This window comes from Hyaena hyaena, unplaced genomic scaffold (genome assembly GCF_003009895.1).
Source record: "Hyaena hyaena isolate Hyena2069 unplaced genomic scaffold, ASM300989v1 scaffold_830, whole genome shotgun sequence".
Taxonomy (NCBI): Eukaryota; Metazoa; Chordata; class Mammalia; order Carnivora; family Hyaenidae; genus Hyaena; species Hyaena hyaena.
The window spans coordinates 147,060-167,868 of NW_024081455.1; the positions used below are offsets into that span (position 1 = coordinate 147,060).

At 51.5% G+C, this 20,809-nt stretch overlaps 3 protein-coding genes across 14 annotated transcripts; 1 reads left to right on the plus strand and 2 right to left on the minus strand.

Moving 5' to 3' along the window:
- Positions 1 to 96: 96 nt before the first annotated feature.
- Positions 97 to 9,223, plus strand: AGPAT1 (1-acylglycerol-3-phosphate O-acyltransferase 1). Of its 5 annotated transcripts, XM_039219482.1 has the most exons (8): positions 1,662 to 1,917; positions 4,316 to 4,429; positions 6,038 to 6,246; positions 6,467 to 6,600; positions 6,852 to 7,027; positions 7,164 to 7,259; positions 7,385 to 7,457; positions 7,981 to 9,223. In XM_039219482.1, the coding sequence occupies exons 3-8, from the start codon at positions 6,047 to 6,049 to the stop codon at positions 8,163 to 8,165; spliced, it is 864 nt and encodes a 287-aa protein (XP_039075413.1). In that variant the 5' UTR covers positions 1,662 to 1,917; positions 4,316 to 4,429; positions 6,038 to 6,046; the 3' UTR covers positions 8,166 to 9,223. The 5 variants fall into 5 exon arrangements, with proteins under 5 accessions (XP_039075416.1, XP_039075413.1, XP_039075412.1 ...); XM_039219485.1 differs by lacking the exons at positions 1,662 to 1,917; positions 4,316 to 4,429 and adding an exon at positions 97 to 121; XM_039219481.1 differs by lacking the exon at positions 4,316 to 4,429.
- EGFL8 (EGF like domain multiple 8) lies at positions 9,221 to 12,100 on the minus strand. 2 transcript variants are annotated; one of them, XM_039219472.1, is made up of 9 exons: positions 11,809 to 12,100; positions 11,182 to 11,308; positions 10,845 to 10,967; positions 10,636 to 10,745; positions 10,442 to 10,537; positions 10,164 to 10,334; positions 10,011 to 10,090; positions 9,777 to 9,930; positions 9,221 to 9,534 (listed from the first exon to the last, which is right to left on the minus strand). In XM_039219472.1, the coding sequence occupies exons 2-9, from the start codon at positions 11,280 to 11,282 to the stop codon at positions 9,449 to 9,451; spliced, it is 921 nt and encodes a 306-aa protein (XP_039075403.1). In that variant the 5' UTR covers positions 11,283 to 11,308; positions 11,809 to 12,100; the 3' UTR covers positions 9,221 to 9,448. The 2 variants fall into 2 exon arrangements, with proteins under 2 accessions (XP_039075403.1, XP_039075402.1); XM_039219471.1 differs by lacking the exon at positions 11,809 to 12,100 and having other exon boundaries at positions 11,182 to 11,713.
- A 688-nt stretch (positions 12,101 to 12,788) lies between these two features.
- Positions 12,789 to 20,809, minus strand: PPT2 (palmitoyl-protein thioesterase 2). 7 transcript variants are annotated; one of them, XM_039219479.1, is made up of 10 exons: positions 20,707 to 20,799; positions 20,105 to 20,155; positions 19,576 to 19,788; positions 19,177 to 19,330; positions 18,617 to 18,712; positions 18,421 to 18,528; positions 17,556 to 17,639; positions 17,351 to 17,435; positions 13,764 to 13,818; positions 12,789 to 13,586 (listed from the first exon to the last, which is right to left on the minus strand). In XM_039219479.1, the coding sequence occupies exons 3-10, from the start codon at positions 19,756 to 19,758 to the stop codon at positions 13,443 to 13,445; spliced, it is 909 nt and encodes a 302-aa protein (XP_039075410.1). In that variant the 5' UTR covers positions 19,759 to 19,788; positions 20,105 to 20,155; positions 20,707 to 20,799; the 3' UTR covers positions 12,789 to 13,442. The 7 variants fall into 7 exon arrangements, with proteins under 7 accessions (XP_039075410.1, XP_039075407.1, XP_039075409.1 ...); XM_039219476.1 differs by having other exon boundaries at positions 19,576 to 19,766; positions 20,707 to 20,798; XM_039219478.1 differs by having other exon boundaries at positions 20,105 to 20,391; positions 20,707 to 20,776.

Below are 20,809 nucleotides of genomic sequence, written 5' to 3' on the forward strand. Positions count from 1 at the left end.
TTTAGTGAAGAAGGGAGCAGAACTGGGATCAGCTCAACGTTTGGATGGTGCGAGCATCGATCTGCAGAGCTGGTGTTAACCCATCTCCCTCGGCCGGAGGACTCCTCCCGCTCCTCCCTAGGTGATTTACAGAGCAGAACAGAACTAAAGGCCCACACCTTTTTAATGTGACACAGTATGACAGTTAATCTCGACTCCGTTTTAAACCTTAAAAGCAGAAAAGGCCTCGTTCCACCCCTTTGTGAGTGGGTACCTAGGAGGCAAGACCCGCCCCTTTTCAGGCGACCCGCGGCGGAATGAGGTTAGGCCCGCCCCTTCCGTCCTATAATGTGTCCCGCAGAACTAGGGTCTTCCTCCCGGGTTGGACCCCTGGGACTTGAGCAAGCCGCTTCAAAGCTTGGGCATTTTGTACGAGTTGGGGGTCTTTTCTACAGTGACCCTCACTGTGGCCCAAGGAGCGGAGCTAGGTAACAGTCCTCCCGCTACCCGTGTTCTTTACATCCTCTACCTCAGGGCGAGTAAATTCAAGCAGGGCGAAGGTGTGTCTGGCAGAGAAAGACACAGGCTGAGGGCAGTACAGCAACACCCAGATAAAAGGTCCCACGTGACTCAAGTGAGGAAAGGTGAGAAGTTGGGAGTTCCCTAGAGGAGGGCTGGGGAGGTGAAAGTACAGGAGGCCTGTAAAGGTATAGGAAAAAAGTTATTGGGACGTGGAAACCAGGAGAGGAGTGATGGATGAGCCTGGTAAAGGGATAGTGGAAGTAGGGGGAAGGGGAGATCAAGGGCTGGAGAGGGAACAGATACAGGACTACAAAATTAAGGAGGCATCCTCATCCCAGAGTAATCTAGCATTCATTTTTAAAAAGCAACCCTAATGCGCAGCTTCCATTGGAAGAAAAGACGCACCAAGACTCTGTTGGGGAGGGAAGCTGTCTCACACCGCTTCAGTGACTAGGGGAGACTGACAGGAAGGAAGTAGAAAAGTACTGAAGTTAAATAAAGGGCATGGGAGGACAGGGGCAGGAAGAGGGCCTGAGAGGAAGTATCCCTTCTCTTTAAAGACCAGAGAGGAGTCTAGAGGGAGCTGGGCTGCTGGAAGGGGTGGGGGGAGCAAAGGTCAAAGAGAACTGGTAGAGAGCTGGAGGGTCAGGTGAGATGAGACGAGGCCCTGGAGAGAAGACGGGTGAAGAATTCCGTGCTTCGCATTTAGTAGGTGCTTGAAAATATCTGGAATTGGATGGGGGACAGGAAAGAGGTTTTTGGAGAAGAGTTGGAGGGAATAAACAACACATAAGGGAGTTAAGGAGAAAGGAAGAAACCCAGTGAAATTTCCAGGAAGAGGAGACCTGATGAAGAAGGAATGGGCAAAGGAAGGAATACAACACCAAGGGACACAAGCCGTGTGTGCTGAAAGGGAATTGGAGGAAAAAAGGACGCAGCTGGAGCCAGAGAAGGCCAGAGACGGAGGCAGAGCCCAGCGGAGCTCTCGCGGGGCGGAGCTACCAAGAGGCGACAGGTCGCTGCGGAGAGAAGATGCCTGGGTCCCTGGGAGTCGATTGGCAAAACAGGCCGCCCATCACCGCCCCCTACTTCCTGGCCAGCCCCGGAAACCCGCAGGCGTTGGGGAGGGGTGGGAGGGATAGAGGCAACAGCAGCCCCAGCCCTCAGAGAGACAGCAGGAAGGGAGGGAGGGAGGGAGGGAGCTGGGGGGACAGCCCCACCACCGTTCCTACCGCAATGGGCCCAGCCTCCCACTCTCACCTCCCCTCCATCGGCCGGGGCTAGGACACCCCCAAATCCTGTCGCCCCCTTGGCACCGACACCCCGACCGAGGCAGAGACACAGCCACCCGCCACCACCGCTGCCGCAGCCTGGCTGGGGAGGGGGCCAGCCCCCCGGGCCCCCCACCCCACTGAGGTGGGGGCGGGAATGGGATGGGAGGAGGCGGGAGGAGGGTGCCGAGAGGGACTTGGAGGAGGGGATGGGGGAGAGATTGGGTCTGGGAGGGGGACTGGGGAGAGGGTTGTTGGGGAAAGGAGAGGGGACCTGAGAGGGAGGAAGGATGGAAGAGACACGGAGGAGACCCTGAGAATTTGGGATGGGGGTGTGGACAGAGTCTTGAGGGAATTCCCGACACCTTCCCCAATTCCTTTTCCTGCCCTTTGGCCCTACATGACTCTTGAGGGGTTGTGGCCGGGAGAAGGCGGTTTATTGCCCTCCTTCCCCCAGCAGAATTTGCTTCCTAGGAATGCCCTCTCAGACACCTCTGTTTCCATCTAGGCACAGGACCTTTCTCAGTGGGCATCCACAAAGGGCTAGAATCTACTGACACACAGATGCTTTGTGGGGGGCCATGTTTTCTACACTGAATCTGTGTGCCTTTGACATGTTTAATGGCTTATGTGCGGCTAGCTTCTCCCTGTGCTATCCATGGACTGTGGAGAGATGATGTGTTATTTTCCTTCAGAATTGCCCATTCTCGTATCTTATGTCCATATCTCATGTCCAGTCTTGACATTGTTCAAATGTGTGAGTTTTTTATATATTGCATCTATTATGTGCTTTCATGTTTCTTGCACATTTTATGCTTTTTGCATGTTTACTTTTGGGTGTAAAAATTATACCTTGTTTTGGTTTGTATGTTATGTTCATGATCCTATCGTACGAGATAGTCTTCATGTGTGGTATCCTGTGGTTTAGTTCACTAGTGCACACTCGTGATGTGATCGGATTGGCCTGTTTGCTGCATGTGTTTTCCCAGTTACGGTTTACACCGCACATACACATGCTCCTTTGCATGATATGCTGATGTGACATGACCGCAGCATGTGTGCTTCTGGTTACACATACTATTTATTTCATAATTTTATTGACACTATATTTTGTGAGTCATATGCATATTAACCCAGATGGCACTTCATAGTGCTTATAAATCTTTGGACATTTCTACTCTGGAGTGGGTCACTTAATGTCACATATTAGAAAGGTAACTGGGCCTCCATGTTCCCAGAAAACCATCCCCAATATGCCTTACCTTGCTGACCTTCCTGGTCTACGTCTTTGCACATACATTATCTCTCTAGTGGCTGTGTACAGTCTGTGTTCATGGAGCTCAATGCATGCCACAGAGTCCGCCTTGCTGTGCACATTATCTGTCCCCCACTCTTTTTGCACTGTTGGCATGTATTTGATGACAGCAGCATCTTTCCCGGGTGGCATGTTAATCCCCATTCTGTATGTTTCTCTTTTGTGTGAGATGGGATGTACCATCTTGATTGTTGTTGCCCTCCCTTCAGTGCCACCATATAGCATATGTGCATATTCACAGTAGGTTACTGTTAGGCTTGTTGTGATCATTGCTTTCTTGGTGATTTTTCTTTTCATAGTTAATAGTCCTCAAGAGTGTAGCTATCTGATTCATGATTGGCTCTGTCACTAGTTATGACAGGCTGTGTATACAGCCTTATAATCTGTTCAGCACATGTTTGTTTAGCACCCTCTCTTCCTCCATCTGTTCTGGGTATTGGGGAAATGACAGAGTTCCTGCCCTCAGGCTGCTTACAGCCTGGAGAAGGAAACAAAAATGCTAGTGAGCAGTTATGTACACTGTGGTGTCAAGATCAGTGGTTCTCAAACTTATGTGCACATCAGACGCACTTGGAGGGCTGTCCCTCACTTGAGGGGAGTTAAGATACCTATTCTTGGGCCTAAGGCCCAGAATTTGATTCAGGAGATCTGGGCTGAGGTCCAAGAATATAAATTTCTACACTCTGAGAACCAGTGATCAAGATAAAAGTGTAATGAGAACTCAGGCCAGTACGGTTTCAAGAAGACTTCCAAAGTGTGACACCGAGCTGCGTCAGGCAAGTGAAAGGCGGAAGGGCATTCCGGCTAAAGGGAACAGCCTGTTCACAGCACAGAAACATGAAAGATCATGGTGTGTCTATTATTGACGGACTGAAGTAAATCAATTTGGAGCAAAAAGGGCTCTTCTGGGGATGTGGCTGAAGATGTAAGCAGAAGTCAGCTTGTCAAAAGGGCCTCTTAGTAGACAGAGAAATGCTCAGATTTGTGTTACAGAAAAATCTCTGTGGTTGCCATGTAGATGATGAATTGGAGGAGGAGATTTAGGAGCCTGTTGCAAATAGCCCAGGGGAGAAATGCTAGTCCAGACTTACAGGGGCTGTGGGATAGAGCAGCTCAAAGCCTATAGCTTTAGAGTTGGCGGAGTCTCCTGTTTCCTCTATTGCCCCTTAACGTTCACTGATTGGCAGTGGGCCTACCTTTGAGCACAGACCTTCCTGTCATTGGAAAGGAGTGCCTGTAGCCTTGCTGGGAGTGACAGGTGTTTGCCTGAAAACCTTTTTGTGATTTGTGACCCTGCCCCCAGCAGTGGGACAGAGTGGAGGAAGGAGGAAGAACCTAAAAGGTAGGTTCTGTGTGCCTGCACCTCTTCCTCCTGAACTCTTTCCTTTCCCAGGATCAGTGGTGTGGTCTTTTACTCTCTCACCTCTTTTTTTCATTTGGTCAGGCCTTCCGTGTTATACCTGCCTGACCAGATCACCTCCAGTGTCCCTGTAAGGGAAAGGAGGCATAAGAGTTTGTTTGCCTGCCTGTAGAGGCAGGATTGATAGATGTAGCAACTCCTGGTATGTCCATGGGTTTATCTGGAAATGGGAAGGAGGGGAGAGGGTAGATACCTTGGTAGAGGGAGATTTTTCTAGTTATGCATTTACCTTCCTTTATCTGTTACTGGATGTGATTGTAAGTGTGTGTGTGTGTGTGTGTGTGTGTGTGTGTGAGTGGGTCAATCTTTGTATGACTGTCTATCTGTGTTTGCATTAGTGACAGAGCCTTTATTCTTGCCAGTCTGCCCTTAAGAATGTCTGTGGGTGTTTTGTGCCTTTCACTGTATTTGCTGTGTGCTGTGTGTTAACCTATGTGCATACATACTGGCAGCACCGTAACTGTGGTTAGGAGCACAAGCTGCCTAGGTTTAAACTAGGAAGTGCCTCTTAGGAGCCGTGTCACCACAGGTAAGTTCTTTAACCTCTCTGGGCCTATCTCCTAAAAGTGTAATTTACGTGGTTCATATTTAAGGGTTTAATATAGTCTATAGATCAACTCTAATCCAACAGAAATATAATACTAGCCACGGTGTAATTTTTTTTTTTTTAATTTTTTTTTTTTTTTGCCACGGTGTAATTTTTAATTTTCTGGAAGATAAAAAGTAACAAGGTGAAATTAATTTTATTTTTAAAATTTTTAAATTTATTTTTGAGAGAGAGAGACAGCATGAGCAGGGGAGGGTCAAGAGAGAAAGGGAGACACAGAATCAGAAGACAGGCTCCAGGCTCTGAGCTAGCTGTCAGCACAGAGCCCGATGCGGGGCTCAAACCCACTAACAGTGAGATTATGACCTGAGCTGAGGTCAGACACTTAACCGACTGAGCCACCCAGGTGCCCCTGAAATTAATTTTAATAATATATCCTATTGAACTCAGTATTCCAAAAGGTTAAGATTTCAGAATACAAAAGAATATTAATGGAATATTTTAACATTCTGTTTTTCCTTCAGTCTTTGAAATCTGATCCATATTTTACACTTCCAGCACAACTTAGTTCAAACTAGGCCACATTTCCAATGCTCAGTAGCCATATGTGTCTGGTGGCTACCATATTAGACAGTCAGGTATAGGTCATCCTAAGACCCTTAACAGCTACAAGTGTTTGCTAGTCTTATTGCTGCACTATTACCACATATCTGTGCGTTGTGGGTGTCCATGTCTCATATCTCTTGTCTTTGTGAATATTTCTGGAGCCTTATGGGAGAGGAGTGGGAGAGCAGTCCCAAGCTCCTATCCCCACCACCCCCATCCTAGAGAGGCTTTCTGGTCAGGTTATGGTGGGAGCCCTGACCCCATCCTGTGTCTCTGGCCCTTGTCCTCCTTGCTCCCCAAACCGTGTCTTCTAGGCCTTGCTCGTCCCATTCCTCTCCAGGAACGAGGCCCACTGTCCCTTGCCCTGTCCCCTGCAGGTGGCCAGAATGGAGTTGTGGCCAGGGGTATGGCCTGTGCTGCTGCTCATCTTCCTGTTGCTGCTCTTCCTGCTGCCCACCCTGTGGTTCTGCAGCCCCAGTGCCAAATACTTCTTCAAGATGGCCTTCTACAATGGTTGGATCCTCTTCCTGGCTGTGCTCGCCATCCCTGTGTGTGCTGTGCGAGGACGCAACGTTGAGAACATGAAGTGAGGCCCAGGGGGTTTTGGGTGATGAGAGAATCTAAGAGTGAGAAGTGAGTAGTGGATAGGGAGGATGTGGGGTGTGTAAGGAAGAAGGAAAGAGCCCAGGGACAAGGAAGGGGAGAGGACTGCAAAGATGCTCAGAAAAGCAGTAGGGGGAGGGGAGGGGAGACATGCAGATGGACGTCAGTGGGTCCTACTGGAACCCCTTGCTGTGACCCCACAGGATCTTGCGTCTGATGCTGCTCCACATCAAATACCTGTATGGGATCCGAGTGGAGGTGCGTGGGGCCCACCACTTCCCTCCCTCACAGCCCTACGTCGTGGTCTCCAACCACCAGAGCTCACTCGACCTGCTTGGTGAGACCCCTCGTAGGCACACCTCCCCTAGCCATGCCCTTCCTCTTTCCCCAGAATCTCCTCCCCTAGGGGTTCGCAACTCCCCTTTGTCTGGATGTTGCTTCCTTCCCCCTTTCCCCCCATCTTCCTCAGGATTTCCCACTCCCTGCCTTCCATCTCCATCCTTAGGAGTGTGGGTGATGGCCCACTTCCCATTGACACTTTACCTCCACCATGATCTTCACCCATCACCCACCCGACCTTTGCCTTAGTGATGATGGAGGTACTGCCAGGTCGCTGTGTGCCCATTGCCAAGCGTGAGCTGCTGTGGGCTGGCTCTGCTGGACTGGCCTGCTGGCTGGCAGGAGTCATCTTCATCGACCGGAAGCGCACTGGGGATGCCATCAGTGTCATGTCTGAAGTTGCCCAGACCCTGCTCACCCAGGACGTGAGTCCCCTGTGGAAAAGGGGGTTGCGGCATTGTGGAGTAGATCAGGGGCAGTGACCCTCAAAGGTCCATTACAGCGTCATGACCATTTTCTGACCCCTCTGTGTATGTCTTCTTGACCCTCTATCTTCCCCAGGTGCGGGTCTGGGTTTTCCCTGAGGGCACGCGAAACCACAATGGCTCCATGCTGCCCTTCAAACGTGGCGCCTTCCACCTTGCAGTACAGGCCCAGGTAATTACTATTTCCCCTTCTGCTTTTGAGCCCCCAGCTTCCGCCATCCCTTTCTTTCTTGGCAGCGGCTTGTCATGGGGGCCTTGGAAGGGAACTGTGGGCTGTTTGCTTTTCCCTTTCCCCAGGTTCCCATTGTCCCCATAGTCATGTCCTCCTATCAAGACTTCTATTGCAAGAAGGAGCGTCGCTTCACTTCGGGTGAGGGCTCTGAGTAGATCTGGGGCTAGGGGTGGCCAGAAAGGCCATGGTAGAGAGAGGGTAGACATCCCCACGAGGCAGGATTGGTCAGTATCAGAACTGAGATATCCAAAGGATCATCCAATGTGACCCCACACCAGCCAATAAATATTAAGTGCCCACTGTACCGTACCCTGCTACATGGGTAACACTTGGTCCCCCTATGAGGGGCCGTTACTGCCCAGTGGGAAAGATAAGGCCTATGTGTGCAAAGCTGTAATAACACTTGACAGTGAAAGCTAATCCTAGATGATGGGGGCTGGAAGGGGTGCTAAGGAGGTGTCCGGACTGGGATGTGGGGAAAGCTTTGTGCAGGAGGGCCTTAAAACAGGTAGCAGCTGGCAAGCTGAGGGGCAATTGTCCAGGGTAGGGAGAAGAGAGCCGAAAGGTCCCAGAGGGAGTAGCAGGAGAGCTCAGGAACTGGGCCCTGCCTGTGGGCAAAGGCCTAGGTAGACAGGCCATGATGGTGCTCACCCCCTCCCAGGGCGATGTCAGGTACGGGTGCTGCCCCCAGTGCCCACAGAAGGGCTGACACCAGATGACGTCCCAGCCCTGGCTGACAGAGTCCGGCACTCCATGCTCACCGTTTTCCGGGAAATCTCCACTGATGGCCGGGGCGGTGGTGACTATCTGAAGAAATCTGGAGGGGTGGGCGAGGCCCGGCTCTGACCTCCCTTCCCATCTACCCCCTTCATCCTTCCACACCTACCAGCCCAGTGGGCCCTGAAGCAGGGCCAAGCCCACTTTCTTGTTTTTCCTCTCCCCACTGTTCTCCTCTTTGGAATCTTCAACTTCTGAAGTGAATGTGGATATAGCACCGCTCCTTGCCCCTTCCCAGTTCCCCCCATGGACTCTCTTGCCTCAGTGCAGTCTCCACTCACCCCTACCCACCTCCTGTGCCATCTTGTCTTTGGGATGGTTGCCTCCCCCTCATCTTCAGTGGCTCATCTACACAAGGGTGGGAACACATCATCCTTTCCCCAGTGGACCCTCTGGACCCTCTTCCTTTGTGATCTTCTCTCCCTCTCCACTCCACATTGGCCAGTGAACTCATCCATTCTGTGGAACAATACCCTACCACAAGTCCATGGATTCAGTGGACTTATCCATTTGTGAGGACTCCTCACACTGTGGCTGGAAGCAATGCCTGGAACATTCCTGGCTTATCCTGGGAACACTCCTCAGCACCCTTACCCTCCCTCCCATTGGAGCCTCCTGTCAGTGGAGGCTGGACTCTTCTCACTCCGAGGTCTCATCCTGCCCATACCCAGGTGCCCAGGGGTGAGCATACTCCTAGATGCCAGTTTGGTCTCCACATTTCTGCTTCCCCCTATCCCTGTGGTACAGTTCTTCAGTGGTCCTGGCCCCAACCCAGTCCCCTGCAGCCCTGCTGTACCATTCTAACCAGACACAAGGGGAAGAGGCAGACATTAGGTGCTGCACTCACTTCTGCTCCCTGGGGAGTTGGGGAAAGGAACTGAACCCTGGCTGGAGGGGATGGGAGGGCTTTTAATTTATTTCTCTTTCTTTTGAGGCTTCCCCTCTCTGAGCCAGTTTTTATTTCCTCCCCGTGGCATTAGCCATTCTTGCCTCCACCACCTGTGCTCACAACTGGGAAGGTGGGCTGGGAGCAAAAGGAGAGGGTGGGACCCAGTTTTGTGTGGTTTTTATTAATTATCTGGATAACAGCAAGAAACCGAGAATAAAGATTGAGAGAGAGAGAGAGATCTGGGCACTTTCTGGCTGCATTTGTTAAGGCGTTGAAGTGGTTCTCGCCTAGGCAACCTGCCCCAGCCAGAAGACTCAGGGGTGGGCCCAAGGCACCCATCTTTCCCCCTTCCTTCGGCTCTCGAAGTTTCCATCGCTCATTGCTCCTTAGTGACAGATAACCTTATCTGCACTTCCCCAGCTGGCCAATCCCAGAGGATTAGTGGGGCCAGTTTCTCTATAAATTAGCGAGCAGGGGCTCTGGAGAGGTTCCTTATCGGCCGCCGATTGAGATTGAGGCCTGGGCCCAGGCTGTTGTCCTCACAGGAGCCTGGTGAAGGAAGGAGGCAGAAACATTGGCTGTGGACTTCTGGGGCTGCGTGGGCACTGGAGAGACTCTCACCCAGCAATAAGTGCAACTACTGGACAGGGTACCAGAAGAAGGGAGACAGTATGGGGAGACTGAGTGTTGGGGAAGGGTTTGGGAAAACTGAACCAGGGAAGGGCGTCTGGGAGAGCTGGGAGCAGCTCTTGGGGCTGGGGATTCAAGCAGAGAGGGGCATGAGGACTTACAGGCACCTAGCCTCTCCTCCAGCAGCAGCACTTGATCACTGAGAGACTCAATCCTGTCGCTACGGCCCCATAGCTCTGCCACCTGTTCCGGCTGTAGTTCTTCAGGTGGCATGGGCAGCATGGCTCGGACCCAGGCCCCGGCTTGACCCGCCCACTACAAAGGAAGAGACACTCAGAGTGTTGGGGGTGGAGCATACCCTGCAGGAGGGGTTGGACTCAATCACCAACATTCACCTGCTCCAGCCGATCCAGGCGCCCACGAAGTTTCCAAATCTCCTGCCTCAGGGTGTGGTCATATTGTTCTGCTTCCCGAACTGGGACAAAAGAGGGTGTGACCCACTGCCCAGTTGAGTGCAAGCCCTCACTGCCACCCATGCTCCCACTCACCTGCCACACTGAGGATGCTGGCACTGGTTGGGGGCTCCGGGGCACCCTCTGCACAGGTGCGCCCATCCAGGCCCAGCACCAGGCCTTGGGGACAGTCACAGGTGAAGCTGCCTGCCGTATTGAGGCAACGGTGCGAGCAGAGGGCAACGCCTGTCCTACATTCATCCACGTCTAGTTATGGGAGAGAAGATGGGGGCTGAAGGGTGGTGGAGAGCTGGCACCCCAAAGGTATAAGGTCCTGGTGCCACTGGATGGGGGTGTAGGGTGAGTTGACTCACCCACGTGACAGTGCTTCCCACCCCAGCCTGGGGCACACTCGCATTGCTCTGGCTTAACGCAGACACCTCGGTTCTGACAGGGCTTGGCGCAAATGGCTGTGGGCATAGAAGGGTGGTTCGAAACCAGACCCACTGCCCGCCTCCCGAGCCCTGCGGGGCGCCCTGTCCCCAGGCCTGGGAAGACCCAGCCTCACCATCGCAGGTGAGCGCCCCTGGATGCCGCTTCTTCCAGCCCTGGCAGCACACGACGTGGGTCTGTGGCACCTCCCTCCTCACCTCCCTCCACGCCACGCGGTATGTTGTCCTAGAACATAGGCCCGGCTCTGAACGTTGGTTTATGGGTTTTGGTCTGGGTTCTTGAAGTTCTTGAAAGGCTCTAGAGTCTAGGCTCCCCATCCCTCACCTGTAGGTGCTGCAGATGCGTCTTCCATCACACATGGTCAAGTAGGGCTTATACACTGGTTGGCTATAGGACTCGTTGTAATGGAGGGGGACCACCAGCATCTGCTTGGAGCAGACCCCCTGGCTGTACCCATGCCAGAGAAGGTGAGAGACATTCAGTCACCTGGGCGGGGGTGTCAGGAGGCCCATTTCCCCATAAGGCTCCACTGAGGCCCCTCCCTCCCTGGAGGTGACAGCCTCACCCCCATTCTAAACTTCATGGTTTTGCCACCTGTTGACGTCCCACCCCCAGCAGGTTTTCTGATGACCTCACCCCTGGACCCGCCCCCTGTCATCACCTCTCCTTGAGGGATCCACCCTTGGCCCCCTGGACTGACATCAGTAGCAGGAGGAATGAGAGTCCGCCTAAGAGAGTGCACAGCTCATCCCTGGACCCCATGATTCTCCTTGACTCCAAACTGCAGGCTGCAGGCAAGAAGAGGTTAATGGAGGCCCTTCCCCTCTCCTGTAACTTCTCCAGCTCCAGCCCCTCCAAAAGCATTCTGCTAGTGCCCTCTAAGGGAGTTAGCACAATCACTTACACAAATTTGCACTAGCCACCAGGATTGTCTACACCTGCATGTCCATTTAACACAACCCCTTCATCCAGCACATCATGGTCCAAGCATGCATCATGCGAGTGCACACCCCAACACACTCCCTCCACCTTCTCTACACACACACAGTTAACTCTCTGCCCCCATGACCTTCCTGTCTGTAACAAGCCCTCTTCTAAATGTTTCTACCTTCAAAGCCTCACATATTCGCCATTACACCCCCTCACACCCTGCACACAAACCCATATACCTGGAAACTGCACCTTAAACACATTCCTACTACCCCACATACCCACACCCTCACTCCTACAGCACTCCCCAACTCACACTCACTCTAAGGCTCATTCCCCATTGACACTGTCTCCCCACCTGTCTTTCCCTCTCTCCCGGAGACTTCCAGCAGACCAGCCTCAGCAGCAGCAGCTCAGACTGGTGGGCGGGTTGGGCAGGCTGGAAAGGAGAGGAGGGGCTGGGCCAGACAGAATCCTCCCATCCCTGCCCCCTCCCACAAGCCTCCTTCATAGCTCCTGCCAGATCTGCTCCCTGGGGTCTAGGTCGCACTACCTTCACCACCACCCCAGCAAAGGGGCCCCAAGAAGTAAATTCCCAACTCTCCGAGGCCCCTTATTTCTGGACTCCCCAAATCAGCAGAGGCTACTGGCTCTCTAACACCACCAGTGTGTGGCTCTTGCCACACGCCTCAACCCAACACAGACTAGGGGAGAACTGAAAGCAGGGAGAGGTCATGAGAGAAGAGGCAAGATTAGATGAGGAAAGAAAGGAGGGCAGGTCGTCACAAAGGGAGAAGGAGGGGTGGGCAGCCCAGGGCACTAAGGGGGAATTGCCCCCATTTGATGATGACATTTGTTAGGGCCTGGGGGTGGGGGCAGAGTTGAGTCAGCCACCACCCCCCATGCCAGAGCAGACAGGGCCCTATTGTCTCCACCAAAATTCCTTCTTTCAAGGAAGAGGAGGCTCATTGTCCAGCCCCTCACCCAACTCTGGCCTACAAAGGTCGAAAAGGGGTGCAACAAATGCCCACCCTGACCCTTAGCCCCCTTGTCTAGCCTGGGGGTGGCAGGCGCATTCCACCCATGAGGCTGGGGCACAAACCACTAAAGCCCTGGGCTCAGCCCCCCAAGCTTAGGCTGGGACAGGAAGATAATTGTCCTCTGCAGGAAAGAACCCACAGAGAATCAGGAACCCACACAGAATGGGCATTTAGAGAGCGGAAACACCAAGGGGGTCCCACCCCAGACCAGGCATCCGGGCACCCAGACCTCAGGCTCTCCATACCCACCCTCCTTGGGGAGCCAGGTCCCCCTCAACTGGAAATGAGCCAAACCACACTGAGGAAATGGAATTTTATTTCCATAAATACAGGGTTAACACCCATTCAATGGTAGCTAAAAGGGGCTGGGGCCTCAAACTAGGCTCCCAGGGGGAACCCCAACACTGAACATAGGGACTGGGGGATCCCCAAACCTGAGATGGGCCTCACAGGCCATAGATATTCCCCAACACTGACACTTCAAGAACGGAACTGTCCCCATAGGGGAGCCTCAGAACCCCACTCTCCTGGGTAGTCCTTCCTGGGAGTTGGGAGGGCTGAGGAAAAGGTAACATGGGGAGAACAGAAGCTAAAAATGTCCTGAGTGGCCTAGAAGGAGACCCCTGTAGTGGGTAGGGGTTGGGTTCTCCTATATTGCCAGAGACAGAAGAGGAGGAGCAGCAGCAGCAGCAGCAGCAGCCACAAGTTAAAAACCTGGTTTCTCCCCAACCTCAGCCTTGGGAGAGAGACAGCACAGAGCAAACCCCAAACACGAGGTGGTAGAGACCAGGATTTGTCATTTACAGAGGAGCACAGGAAGGGGGTCCTGGGAGCCCTGGTTGGTGGGGGCAGTGTGGGGTGGTTGCAGGCACACCGGAGCCTGACATCTGCTTTCCAAGGCCACCACTTGGTCTCTGGGCTGGGGAGTTCCTGGGGGATCCCTGAGGACATCTCAGGAGAGCCAAGGTTCAATGCAGGTCTCATAAAGGGTACGGTTGGAGTGCCAGGCCGTGTGGGAGATCCCAGCCATTGGACACCTCACTATGGCTCCCCGAGCCAATAGAGTCTTCAACCCAAAAGAATCCCGCAGATAAACCTTCAAGGTGAACAAAGAGTCACAGAAGAAAGAAAGAAACAAAGTGAGTTCCTGCTGGTATCCCAGGTCCCCTCCCCACAGGGTGAACCCTTCAGCTCAAACGGTCAGTGGCAGGGAGGGCTACAGACTGAGGTGGGGCGTGCCAGAAGAAAAGGGAAGTAATCCCAGGGGGCTCACCGGTTGCTCCTCCATCTCCAAGACCGTCTCATTTGCATCATAGAAACCAAAGAAGCTACAAAGAGAAGGTGGGCAGGGGAGGAGGTTATCAGGAGAGCTGGAGAAAATCAATCAAGATAGGTTAGGGGACTTCAGGAACCCATGGCCTATTGGGAAATAGGCAGCAAGGAAGACACACAAAATACTCAACTGGATTTCATGTACCTCACGAGGTGACACAGAGGCTACAGCATTGCTTCTGCAGAGTCCCATCAAAAACGCAAACCTGAATCTAATCATGAGGAAACAGCCAACAAACCCAACTGAGGGACATTCTACAAAAAAGATGGACCATACACTTCAAAAATATCAATGTAATGGACAAAGACTGAGGAAGTATTCCAGAAAAAAAAAAAAGACTAAAGAGGCATGACAAGTAAATGCAACACATGATCCCAGGTTGGATCTTGCACTGGGTTTTTTTTTTCCCTATGAGGACAACTGGAAAATATTTGAATAAGGTCTATAGGGTATCCTGTTGATGTTAATTTCCTGACTTTGACAATTATATTGTGGATATGTAAAGAATGTCCCATATACACAGAACAGACACTGACATACTGAAGTTTTAGGAGTAAAGAGACATCATGTCTACAACCTACTCTCAAATGGTTCCCAAACACACCTATACCCTGAGGGTAGAATGGATGTGGACGTAAACTTGGTAAAACATTAACCTTTAGAAAATTTAGGTGAAGAGTACACAAGATTGTTTTGTAATAACTTTAGCAACTTATGAAATTATTTCAAAATAAAAAAAAGTCTTAAAAATTTTTAAAGTAACAGTCAACTGACATGGGCAGTGAGTGGGCGCTGGCCATGAGCAACAAACACTAATAGTGTCAAGTCCAAGGGGCCATGGGAACAAAAAAAGACACATACCTCTAGTTTTAGGGCATCAGCAAAGGCTTCTCAGTGAGGTACTCCCCACTGAGGAAGGCTGTTCCCCCAGCAAATGGAAGAGCAAGAGCAAAGGTACAGAGGTGAGGCACCGCTGGGCACATGGGGGAGCTGGGTTGGAGGCCTGAAGGCCATATGGAGGGGCTGGGTTTCATCAGGTATAGGAGAGCAGTATGGGCACACAGACCTGGATTTGAACTGCAGCTCTGCCACACACTCCCAAATGTATGTGGCTGAGCATATTACTTATCCTCTTTGTCCTATATAAGAATACTTCCTTTTCAGAGAGGAAGTGAAACACCCTGGTTAAGCTAGATAGTCTGACTTCACCAGTTACTAACTCTATGAATGGAGACAAGTTATTTAAGCTCCTTGCACCTAAGTTTCTTTATATGTTAAGTGAGGATAATAGTAATTACCATGAACCCTGTTTTATTTTTTTAAAATTTTTTAAATTAAAAAAAATTTTTAAATGTTTTATTTATTTCTGAGAGAGACAGCATGAGCAGGGGAGGGTCATAGAGAGAGGGAGTCACAGAATCTGAAACAGGCTCCAGGCTCTGAGCTAGCTGTCAGCACAGAGCCCAACGTGGGGCTCGAACCCACGAACTGCGAGATCATGACCTGAGCCGAAGTCAGGCACCTCCATGAACCCTGTTTTCTTATATGTCAAATGAGGATTAAAGGAGATTTAATTGAAAAGTACTTAAGAATTGTGCCTTGGGACATAAAAGGTGCTATATAATTGTGAGCTATTACAATCTTCAGAGGGTTGGGGCGCCTGGGTGGCTCAGTCGGTTAAGCGTCCGACTTCAGCTCAGGTCATGATCTCATGGTTTGTGGGTTCGAGCCCTGCATCGGGCTCTGTGCTGATAGCCAGCTCAGAGCCTGGAGCCTGTTTCAGATTCTGTATCTCCCTCTCTCTCTGACTCTCCCATGCTCATGCTGGCTGTCTTTCTCTCTCTCTCTCTCAGAAATAAATAAAACATTAAAAAAAAAATCTTCAGAGGGTCGTAGATGTAAAATGAGAGAATAAATCCCATCCCTTAGTATTATAAAGAACATGACTCCTTCACTTAAAACCCTCCAATGCCTTTCCATCTCACTCAAAATAAAAAATCAAGGGACATGGTTGCCAGGAGCTGGGGGGAGGCAGGGATGGGGAGTTATTGTTTAATGGCTATGGAGTTTCAGTTTGGGAAGAAAAAAAAATTCTGAAGATATATGGTGGTGATGTTTACACAAGAATGCCAATGTGCTTCATGCCACTGCACTGCACACTTAAAATGGTAAATTTTATGTTCTGTATTATTTTAGGGAAAAAAAAAAAAAATCAAGGGCCTTACTTTGTCCTACAAAGGGTCAGTCAATATTACTTGCTCCCTGCTACCTCTTTCATCTCCTCTCCCATCCTCTCCCCAGGTCCCTGCACTCTAGCCACACTGGCCTCCTTATTCCTCATAACAGCCCCAGGAACTTTGTAGGTGCTACTCCTTTTCCTTGTGTCGTCCCTCCTCCCCCCAGACTGTTGCACGGCTCCTTTCCTCACGTCCTTGAGTTTCTACTCCAATGACAAGTCTTCCAGGACTTATCTGGCCATTATCTGACAAACGTTCCAGTCACCCTCTAATCCCTTCCCCTACTTTGTCTCATCACCACCTGACATACATATTTACATTTATTTTCTGTCTCCCACACTAGAACTTAAGCTACTGAAGAGCGGGGATTTCTCTTTCATTTACTGCTGCATCCCAGTGGCCCAGAACAGTGCCTGTGCATATAGACAGTGCTCAATAACTATTTGTTGAATGACAAATGTTAGCTTAGGTGACATTTCAGATCACTCATGATGAGCTGCAACAGAGGCCCACACGTAGCATGATGGAGCCTGAGGAACGTAGCATGGATTTTCCTGAGGAACAGGATGGAGGGGATGAGGCTAGAGGCTATTACAGAAGTCCAGGTATATAAAAGAGGTGGTAGGGGGCGCCTGGGTGGCTTAGTCGGTTGGGCGTCCGACTTTCGCTTAGGTCATGATCTCGCGGTTCGTGGGTTCAAGCCCCGCGTCGGGCTCTGTGCTGACTGCCGGCTCAGAGCCTGGAGCCTGTTTCAGTCTGTGACTCCCTCTCTCTCTGACCCTCCCCTGTTCACACTGTCTCTCTCTCTCTCCTAGAAATAAATAAAAACATTTAAAAAAATTAAATAAATAAATAAATAAATAAAAAATAAAAGAGGTGGTAGGAAACATAAAATGGCATGGAATTATACACATACCTCCTACCAATGACAATTTCCTGGTTTTGATACTGTGCTGCAGTTACATAGGATGCAATCATTGGGGGAACCGGGCAAAAGATACATATGCAGGCCCTTTCTATCTTTGCAACTTCCTATGAATCTGTAATTATTTCAAAATTAAAAGTTTTTACAAAGCAGGGGTTTAGGGATGGAGAGGAAGTAGAGTCTGACTGGCTAGATACAAGGAGTTGAGGAATGACTCAGGTTTTGTTTGTGAGTGACAGGACATATGGAAGATGGGAGCATTAACTGACCAGTGGGAGGTACAGACCAGTTTCAGGCATGAGATAAATTGTTGGGGATTAGGGGGTATCCTTAGCCAATTTTCAGGCCACACAGTCCCTTATTACCTGGACTGCCAGGGAGTAATAACGCCATCATCAGGGCCTCCAATCAGCACCAAGCGGCCCACACGAAGAAAGTTCTTCCTCCATGCTGAAGGGTGGGAAGAAAAGAGCTTGAAGTCAGCCACAGGGGTCAGGCCAGATTGGAGAGGGAAACAGAGGGGGTCAGAGAAGCAGAAAACGGGACCCAGCCAGGAGCCTGGGGTCTCACCCGTGGCATTGGGATGATCTCTTTCCCCATTGATCAGGGCCAGGAAGCTGCTGGCATTGAGGTACAAGTCATCATGGTGGGGGTCTAGGTACAAACAACAGTTAGAAAGATAGAGAAGCAGGGGAAAGAGACAAGACCAGAGGCTGGAAAAACAATCAGAAGACTACAATAATAGATAAGGTAAACAGCAATATAATAGTAACAACAACAATAATAATTGTAAACATGATACCAAACACCTCTCTCCAGCACTTACTATGCCAAATACTGTTCAAAGTCCATTATATTCACTAATTTATTCAATCTTCACAACCACCTATAGGGTAGATACTATATTATTATTTTACAGATAAGGAAAACAGGCACAGTAAGGTTAAGTAAGTTGTCTAACAGGGTCAGGCTTCAAACACAAATAGTCTGGACCCAGCATCCACGATCTTAAAAACTACACTAGGCGTTTGCAAACTATGGACCATGGACCAAATCCAGCCCACTGCTTGCCTGCATAAATAAAGTTCTACTAGAACACAGATACATGCATTTACAAATGGCGTATGGCTGCTTTCACACTATTGTGGCAGAACTGTATTTGTGACAGAGACTATATGGCCCGCAAAACCAAAAATATGTATTATCTGGCCCTTTAAAGAAAAAGTTTGCTGATCCCTGCACCAGACTATACTCTGAGGCAATAAGGTAAACACATGTAAAGCATTCTGAACAGCGACTGTTCACATAATAAGTGCTCATTACACATAAGTCCTCTTCGTCATCACTGCTGGAGGTTATGGTACAGGTGGGAGCAGCAGGCCCTACCCTCCATGCAGCTCTCTCCATGGAGCTCAATTTGGCATCCTCTACTCACCGTGCCAGTAGTTGCAGATGGAGAATTCCTGGCCCCAGGGACTATAGCAGATCCGATAGAGGTTAGACCTCATGGAGGTTGGGAAGAGCCACTTCAAATAGTCTGTATCTGGCAAGAGAACAGCAGTATCAAGTGGCCCCAAACCTTGTGTCCTCAAAACTCAGGCCCCTCTTTGGACCTCACCATCCCCACTCACCTCCATACTGTCCCATTTGCGGAGAGGAGAGAGAGATGAAAGAATCCACATTGTGCTCATCCATGACAGAGAGCAGTGCCCGGCACACTAGGCCCCCTGGAGGCAGAACACCACATTGGACAGGGACTTAGGGACAGCCAGGCCAATAGCCTCCCCACTCGGCCCCCCACAACCACCATGTACATGAGGAGACTGAGGCCCAGTGAAAGCGGGCACACCCTGTGGCAAAAGGCTATATATGTATGTCATGTAAGTGACAGAGCCAGATTAGATCCTGGGTCTTCTGACTCTAACTGTAGGGTGCTTTTTACTGCCCCATTATCCCTTATGTCCAAGAACCATGCGTAATGGCAAAAAGGTACAGCAGTGCAGGGAGCCTCCCTCCCACTCGGGACACAGAGATAAGACCCAAGTGCTGAGGAAGTCAGAAAAGTAGGGCTCAGGTACCAGGGCTCTGGCTGGAAGAACGTGGTTCAGAAAGGGGGACACTAGGAAGTGTCCCTCAGACAAAGATCAAGCCTCACCGAGGGCTTAGGAGTTGGGAGGGGGAGGGCTCCTACCCTGCGAGTAGCAGATGAGATGCACCCCTTGAGGGGCCTTTGCCATGATGGGGGCCACAGCCTCTCCGAACCCTTGCACCTGTTCCCACAAGGGTCGCAAGCTCTCTCTCCCATCGAAGAGATCGAGCACTGTCACCACAGTCCCGGGGTGTGTCTGTGGGAAGGGGGCAATGCTGCAACAGGGGATGGACTCTGAAGCCCCTCCACACCGCCCCCTGGGCAGTGTCCACATGCCTAATTGTGCCCTGCTAGAATCAGATCCCCCGATCTCCCAACGCCAACACGAGCTCCTCCAGGAACTGAGCAGGCCCAGAAGGGCAGCTTTCAGTTCCCCATTTCTCTTTCCCCAGCCACCACAGACGCCTCCAACGCCCCACAACCGGGTGTCCCCTACCAGACCTCGTTGATGTATTCCAGCAGGTGGCGGAAGCTGTACGAGCTGTCAAAAAGCCCGTGCACCACGATGACCGGCTTGTAGGGAGCGCAATGGGGCGCGGGGGCTGCGGGCAGCAGCAGCGGCAGGAACGGCAACAGCAGCAGGATCCCCGCCGGGGGGCGCCGCAGCCCCCTGAGCCCCAGCATGCTCCCGCCTGAGAAGGGGGCGATGAGGGCCTGTGAGAGAGAGGACAGCACACCCTCCCCTCGATGCAGACGCTTGGCATCAAGATTCCCCTCCCCGCCCGTAATCACACTAGGTCCAGGTCACAAAATAGCCTACTTTTAACTTACTTCAAGGTTGTGGGGAAACACACACCCCTACACATTGACGCACGGACGCGCACCCGAAACCCCGCCCCCAACCCTACGGGGACTCTTTCCCTAGGCCCAGGATCTTCCTAATGCATCACCCCAGCCATGCACGACCCTGGGTTTTGCAAAAAAGACCCGTGAGCAGCAGCGCAGGCTCCTGGAGAATGCAAGCTCCCACCTGGCCTAGGTCCGTGAGCCTGGCTCCGCCTGCTGTTTACTTCTCCCTAGACTGGAACCCGCGAGGTTGGGGGAGGGGGAGAGTGTGAAGAGAGCTCGCGCAGGGGAATGACGGATGGGAGACGGGAGGCTGCTAGGGGTCGCGCTTCGCCGTCACGTCCGGGGCTTTCCCTGGCAACCGTGCCAGCGTCCCCTGTAACGCAGGCCCAAGACCGGAGGGGCAATGGAACATTCCACCGCATTCCTCCGGGAGCGGGGGAGGATATCGGCAGAGCGATCCATTTTAGACTGGTGGGGAGAGGAAGAAGCAGCAAACAAATCCTGGGAATCATGAGAAGGCCAATTCAGGCCCTGCTGCACCAGAGACACCAGGGTCCGATTTCCTGGCCTTGATTCGCCCTACTTCCCAATTCGGGCGTCCGGCTCCGCTGCGGAACGTGAACTTCCCTTTTCCCCGGGAGGGAAGCGGGGTGGAGGAGGGCGCTGGGGAAAGGCAGTCCTCCGCATTTCGTCTCACGCCGCCGGATCTGGGCTGAAGCCAACCCCAGCGGACCCCTCCCCACCCCTACCCGCCCGCCGGCCGGCCCCAGGTCAGCGTCTTACAACTCTTCATTATGAAGTGCGTTGTAGTGCCCTTGTCTCCAGAGACGCGAAGAGTCCTCGAGGCCCCTCGAGCTAAAAGTGCAGCCTGGCCCAGTTTCTCCTG